Raw genomic sequence first — 7,022 nt, forward strand, 5'->3', positions numbered from 1 at the left:
AACTCACCAGTTTTGGCATAGGGGAGAGGGGGGACATACACTCATACTCATGCCACCTTCCCTAAAAAACCCATTTCCCATCAAGCCAGGGACCATCAGCTCTGCAGTCCAGGGACTGAGCCCTCCTTTCTCCCGGAATCCCTCTTCCCCGTGGGCTAGTGGCTAAGCCATGAGCCGTCAGATTCAATTTTTTTTTATTAATATCAGATATAAAGATGGGTCCAGTAAGAAAGCACAAAGGAAGAGGAGAGTAATATGGTGGGGGGAGTGATGGGGGTGCTGGCCAGGGCCATGCTGTCTCCTGGGGTGGAATTCCCAGAGACCCACATATCTCCCAGCCTTCCCACCCATCCCTGCCCCAACCAAGCCAAAATCCACCAGGAGCCAACAACCCGGTTCTCTCAGTTCTACACACAGCAAGATCTGTATGGGAGGGAATAGTCGCATAAATAGGAAACCACGGCAGGGAGGACGTGGCTTCTCTCTCTTAAAAAAATATTATATATATACACACATATGTATATATACATATATATCTCTACAGTATTTGGGTTTCCCCCCTTTCTTTGGTGTTTTACCACAGTAAGAGTGGGAGGAGAGATGGCTTTTGGGGTCCCTGGGGGGATGGGGAGTACCAAATTACCCCCTCAGCCCAAGAGGAAGGAACTGAGCCATCCTCCCTCCCAACCCCCTTCTCTTCCCTCTCACTGGGCATTTTCCAACCCAGTCCAGCAGGGAGAAATGTTTCCTCTGACACCTAAAAGGGGATGACGGTTACTTTTTCTTGGTGGCTGGTTTTCTTCATGACTTGAGGCTTGGAGGCTAAAAATCACCAACTTACTGGATGAGGGAGAGATGAAGTAGGAATGTGGGAGGAGAAGGCAAAGATGCCCAAGAGGGGAGTTTGGTCCTATTTCTTAACAATGCCCTTCGTTTTCTATTTTTCAACAGCTTTTAGACCAAAGTTGTGCAAAGTTCTGTACACTGAATGAGAAACACAGCCCTGGGGAAGTCTATTCAAGAACCCCTAACAGAGGAGGGGTCTGGGGGTCCTAGAGAAAAAAGAACCGCTCAGCAGGTTCCCTTCTTTAAGGCCACAAATAATGTCAGTCTTTTCCCCACTCTGGGATTTTCTTTGGTTTAACCCCCAATTCTAACAGGGGTTTGAGGGAGGTGGAGAAGGGCAGAGGGGACAGAAAGAGCCTCCACCCATTCCTTCTAGCCTTCTTACCAAGGGAGTTCATTTAAATGGTCTTTCCAAGGGCTGGTAGGGAGGAGCAAGGTCTGACTATGAGCCAGAATCTCCCAACGGCTTTGCCAATACCTCCAAGCACTCTCTCTACCTTGTCCTTCCCGCTTTCCATCCCCCCAAGTCTCTAGTCCAGAGAAATGAGGCAAGTATCAAATCCTACAAGACGGGAACCTCCCAAAGCCTGTCCAGATTCGTCCAGGAAAGATACTGTCCCAGCTGAGTACAACGCTCCCCAATATCTGGGTGGCCGGGTACAGCTTGGCAGGGGCAGCAGGGAACAGATTGAGGGAAATCCTGGCTTCCTATAAAGTTGTTCAAGAAGAGCCCAGATCCCCGAAGAAAGGGGGTAGCCTAGGGAGATTGGGGGGGCCTCTCCCTACCCCTTCCACTCCTTGCTGATTCCTGAGTATCGGCCATGACGGATGCTCCTCTGGCTCATCAGTCCTGGGTTGTCCTTCGTTGGTAGTGGGTGGGGTGTCTGGGTTCCCCCAGGATCCCAGAACAGGGGTCACCCTCAGTACACAGCCCCACTATTAGGTGGGGGGCCAGGAGAAGTGTGATGCAGGGTGGCAGGTGGGGGGGGCTGCTGTAAATGAGGTCCGCTCAGGTTCTGAGTATGATACCAGGAATTGGTGGGGTCGTCCAGGTAGCTGGGGGAAGCGCTATAGGGGAGTGGCGGGGGGAGCTGGCTCCGAGCTGGGGCCGAGGTGCTGTGGGAAGAGGTGTCCCAGAGGGCTGGAGAGGGAGGCGAGTTGCAAGCCATGGAATCGCTGTTGTTAGGGCTGTGCTCCAGGGGTACCTCCCCATTTTTGTAGAGCTTCTTAAACTTGGACCTACGGTTCTGGAACCAGATTTTCACCTGCAACAGAGAGGGGATATCAGTCAGTGCAGAGCCAAGAAGAGGTGGGACACGGGCAAGGGAGATTAGGGGTGCGTTGGGACAGTGGCATTCTCTCTCATGTCCTCAGAGATACACAGATAAATACACACCTGCATACATCTATAGGCACAAATACCGCCTCCTCCCCCCAGCTATATCCACACACAGAAACACAGTGACATACACAGACAGAAGGAGGGAAATTCAACCACACACTCACAAACACAAACATGTGGATACACACAGGGATTCAGGAATTATTGGGGGGGGGTGACTCAGGGACCCTTATCTGTCCTTCCAAAGCTCAGGGAGCAGGTGAACAATGACTCCCCAAATTCCCCTTAGGGCATCCCCCCTCCCCGACACTGCTCCCCACCCCGTGACACTGACAAACAATGATTCAGCTCTCTCACTGGGTGACCCAGATTCCCAGCGGCTGGGCCCCACGCAGCGTCCCACCTGTCAACACTAGGAGGGAGCCAGGCGTCCCGCAACCCTCCCCTCAGGGGCACAGTGCTGCTGCCGGGAGAGGGTGGGCAGGGGCTCTCTGGGGCCTATTTGAGGGGCACTGAAGTTACACAGGGGACGTTGGAGCCCCGCCTTGGGACGAGGTCAGCTTTCTTGCCTTTTCCCACCAGTCTCTCCTTCCTGTCCTGGGTTTGCTGGGGCAAGGGAAACAGCCTGGTCAGCTGGCCATAGGTGTTTTGGGGCCCTGGAGCTAGAATTTCCCCTTTCTGTGCAGTGACACTGTGTGGTTCAGTGGCAGAAAGTAGGGAGTCAGAGGACCTGAGTTCAAATCCTGACTGTCATTTACTACTTGTGTGACCTTGGAAAAGTCACTTTACCTCTCTGGATCTTGGTTTCCTCATTAGTGAAATGAGGGGGGGATTGGATCCCATGACTTCTAAGTACTTTCCAGTTCTAAATCTATGAAAATTCTATGATTCACCAAGAATGGGTTGGGGACCCAGCAGAGATGCAGATGCAGAATATAAACATATATACAGACACACACATGTCTACATGGTTATATGCATCCAATACACACATGAACATACAGGTACATAAATGTATATAGACATGTTTGTACTCTTACATGCACACAATAGATACGTATACATCCATGCATGCATAGTCCAATTTAGGGAATGGGCCCTGATTAGGTAAATAATCATCAATTCTTGGATCAAATTGGGGAGGATGGAAATATCTGTTGGGGGGCAGAGTTAGTCTCCCTCACTCTTTTTGTTCAGTGTCAAATACATGCATATACACGTACCTACATGCAAATACTCAAACATGAACACTCATGCTAAGAGGAAAGCACCAAACTCAGACAGACACATAGCCCTCAGTAGTTAAGAATGAGAGGGGCCATCTGTCGTTAGATCTCTTTACTTAAATTGTTCCCAATACCCCTTTCTCCCAGGCCAGACTGTGGTGGGGAAACCAGCACCTCTTTTGTTGAAATCTTAAGGAGACACCTAGAGTGCACCCCTCCACCCCAGTGCTTGGTGCCCAAAGTTGGGAGGTCAGAAAGCAGGAACCTCTCCCCTACAGCTGCAGCTATGGGGATTGGGGAAGAGTGAAGCCTTACTTGGGTCTGGGTGAGGCCCAGCTGGGCAGCCAACTCAGCCCTCTCGGGCAGTGCCAGGTACTGGGCCTTCTGGAAGCGGCGCTGTAAAGCTGCCAGTTGGTAGCTAGAGTAGATGGTTCGAGGCTTCCTGACCTTCTTAGGTTTCCCATTCACCATTCGGACCTCCGGCTCCGGCTCCTCCTTCACCGACACTGTAGGGGGAGGGAGGAGCATGGGTCAGCCTCCACAGATCCCTCACTAACCTCTTCTAACTCCCCGTTGTACGCTGCTCTCTCCTCTTCCCCTATGGGATTTCCCCAGCTCCCAAGCCCCTGTGCACCGGGGCTGGGCAAAATGAGCACCCAAGGGAGGAAGCTTGGGCTCCGGTGAGGGCTGGGGCCAGGCCGGGCTGAGTTCCCAGACTTGGGCTGGGCCCCAGGGACGCCTACAGTTCGGAGCTCCCCATCCCGTCTGGGTGTCTCTCCAGCTGAGCAATCTATCCGTGGCTGGGTGTCTCTCGGGCTCGCCCATAACTAGTTTTACAGTATCTTTCTTCCTTCTCTCTCACCCTTCTCTGTTGTCTTTTTGGAAATTCCGGACACTTTCTTCTCCTGTTTCACAGTCTGTTTCTTTTTCAATTCCTTCCGCTCTGTGTTCTGGTCTCTTGTTTTGTTCCGTCTCTGCCCCAACTCTCTCCCCTTTCCCTGTATTTCTCTTTTTCTATCGCCATCTCAGTCTCTTTCTCTTTTTCCCTTTCAATTGTCTTCTCTCTCCGTTTTCTATTTCTGCCTTTTCTTCTCTTTCTGTCTCCCTCATCTCTCTTCTTACAAGGTTTCTTTCTTTTTTCCTTCCTCCTTTTCCCTCTTCTCTCCTCCCCATGGTTTGTTTCATTTCTTCCTTAACGCTCTCTCCCTGCTCTCCCCATGACCCTCACCATCCTCCCTTCTTTAATCCTTTCGCTCGGACCTAACTTTTTTCTTTTCTTGGCTCCCCGAGCAAGCATCCAGTAGATCTCTAGAGTTACTTCAACTCTACCCGTCCCATGGGACCTTCGACCCCCACAATTTTTCACTTGTTTAATTCTACCCTTATCTCCCCTCACCCCCACCCCCACCGTACAATAGTTCCCTAGTCCTATCTCTGATCAGTTTATTTTCCCCGCTTCGGAGCTTGATCGCCTCTGGGTCGTATCCCCATTTACCTGGATCCTGGGCTGGCAGCGGTTGCTCCCGGTAAGCCCCATATTGACGATAGGAGGCTCCATACGTATATTCCGACTTGGGCGAGTAGGCGCCAGTGCCTGCAAGCCCATTGAGATTGAACTGATGGTGGTAGGCGTAGGGATTCACCGCTTGGCCATAAGGTTGACCCGTGTAATAGTCGTGCTGCGGGGCACTGTAGTAGCCCAGGTCCGTGACTGAAGACTCCGGTAGAGTGGGGGAGTCCTTGGAGCCAGCATGGCAGCTGAGTGAGCTGGAGATGTCCGTGAGGATGCTGCTAAGCTTGCGATCGAAGGAGCCACTCATCGCTGCTGGCTGACTGGCGCCGCGCCACCCCCGAGGTGGCTGCAACCCGGAGCGAGCGAGCGAGCTAGCGAGCGCGGGGGAGGAGAAGAGGCGGAAAAGGGGGGAGGGGGTCGTGAGTAGAAAGGGAGGGGAGGGGAGGCGGGGGCCTCGGTGTCGCGGGTCCTCTGGGGGAGGAGGAGGCCGAGGGGGCTCTCAGATCATCGCCTGCTCTGGCCGGCGTTAGGTGCCTCTCTCGTCCCGCGTCTCAGCCAAATACTGCCAGCTCCGCCCGGCCGGCTGGTTATGGGCTTAATTGTGGAGTCAGGGAGGGTGGATGCTGCTCGCTGATTGGCTGGAAGTATTGCCTTGAAGGCAAAACACTTCTGTCTCTCTATGTCTCCCTGCCTCTCTCTCCCACTCTTTGTTGTTACCCTAAACATATATATACACACGCCCCTTAGTCCTCTTCCAGTCTCACGCCCCCCTCCCCCAAATAAACCTGAGATGTCTCTGAAATGTTATGTCGGCTGGGGTGGGGGACTCAATAACAAGGAGCTGGAGGGTGGGGTGAGGGTGGGCAGGGGAATGGGATTTGAGAGCCCCTAGAAGTGACCACGTGTACCTCTGTCCGACTGTGGGTTTGATCGTGGGCCTAGCTCTGGTTCGTATGTGTGGGGAGGCAGTGAGGGGGGAGGACAGAGACCCTGTGTGAGTTGTATTAAGGGTGATGTGCCTAAGTGCACATATGTCTGTGTGCTTACATATATGATATATTTACAACCAAGTCTGTATGATTGCATGCATAAATTGAAGGCAGCCAGATTCGAGGGAGAGGTCTACAGAAAATGGAAAGAGAGCCCACCAAAGTTCTACGGAACAAGTGGACCTTCTAGGTTTTTGTCAGTGTTGGGGGTTTGTGTGTGTGATTATAGAATCATAGCTGTAAACTTGGAAGGCACCTCAAAGGCCAACTAGCCACCCTCATTTTTCAGTTGGGGAAACTGAGGCTCAGGTAGGTTAAATAATTTGCCCAAAGTCACACAGGTTTTGTCTGAGGTATAGAGTTTCTGGAGGTAATGATAATTGGAATCAAATATGCTAAGGAGAAAATAAGGGGAAGGAGTGAGTTACGGAGGGCAGTGGGTGTTTGAGAGGGGGCAGATAATGGGACATTTGATTGTGTTTGTTGCTTGCATTTCTGGAGAAACTATGAATCTGGAATGTGTCTATATACAGGACGACCCAAAAATAACTTTAAGCTATTAAAACTGAAAACCATGCTAACACTTTGGGGACATCTGGTATATGGTGAATGAGCCTGCTTCTGGTTTGCCTCAGGAGATGTAGATATGTGTTAGTGGGTATGGGTGCTGGTGGTTTGTATCTACCTCTGCTTTATTGCTTGGGGAGGGGGTGCTCTCTTTGAATCCAGGTATATGGCAGCATGAATGTGTGGGGTGTGCGTGTAAATTCATGTAAGTGAAACGGAAGGTGGGCATCTAGATGGAAGATCCTTGTGTTATTGGGTGCAAATTAATGTGTATGGGATTTTCGTATGTGTCTGGGTGGAGGAAATGCATACATAGGGGTTTGTGCATATGGATGTAGGCAGAGGCGTAGGTATTAATGTGTGTATCTGTACGGGTCCCTGTCTGGGTGTGTGTACAAATTTCTCTCTTTTTTCCCAAGCTCATTTTGCTAAGAGGTACGACCTAAGCCCCAAACTCCTTCCTTACCCACCAACTGCCCTGTTAAAGAATCCCTCCTTCCTTCCGTCCATCCTCCTCTCATCCCAGCGTCCCTCGGCTC

General features: G+C 51.4%; 1 protein-coding gene across 1 annotated transcript; it reads right to left on the reverse strand.

Moving 5' to 3' along the window:
- Positions 1–208: 208 nt before the first annotated feature.
- Positions 209–5,234, reverse strand: DLX3 (distal-less homeobox 3). Its single transcript, XM_043962725.1, has 3 exons — positions 4,910–5,234; positions 3,730–3,920; positions 209–2,111 (listed from the first exon to the last, which is right to left on the reverse strand). Exons 1-3 carry the CDS (start codon positions 5,232–5,234, stop codon positions 1,767–1,769), a joined length of 861 nt encoding a protein of 286 aa, XP_043818660.1. The 3' UTR covers positions 209–1,766.
- Between the last annotated feature and the right edge of the window lie 1,788 nt (positions 5,235–7,022).

This window comes from Dromiciops gliroides, chromosome 4 (genome assembly GCF_019393635.1).
Source record: "Dromiciops gliroides isolate mDroGli1 chromosome 4, mDroGli1.pri, whole genome shotgun sequence".
NCBI lineage: Eukaryota > Metazoa > Chordata > Mammalia > Microbiotheria > Microbiotheriidae > Dromiciops > Dromiciops gliroides.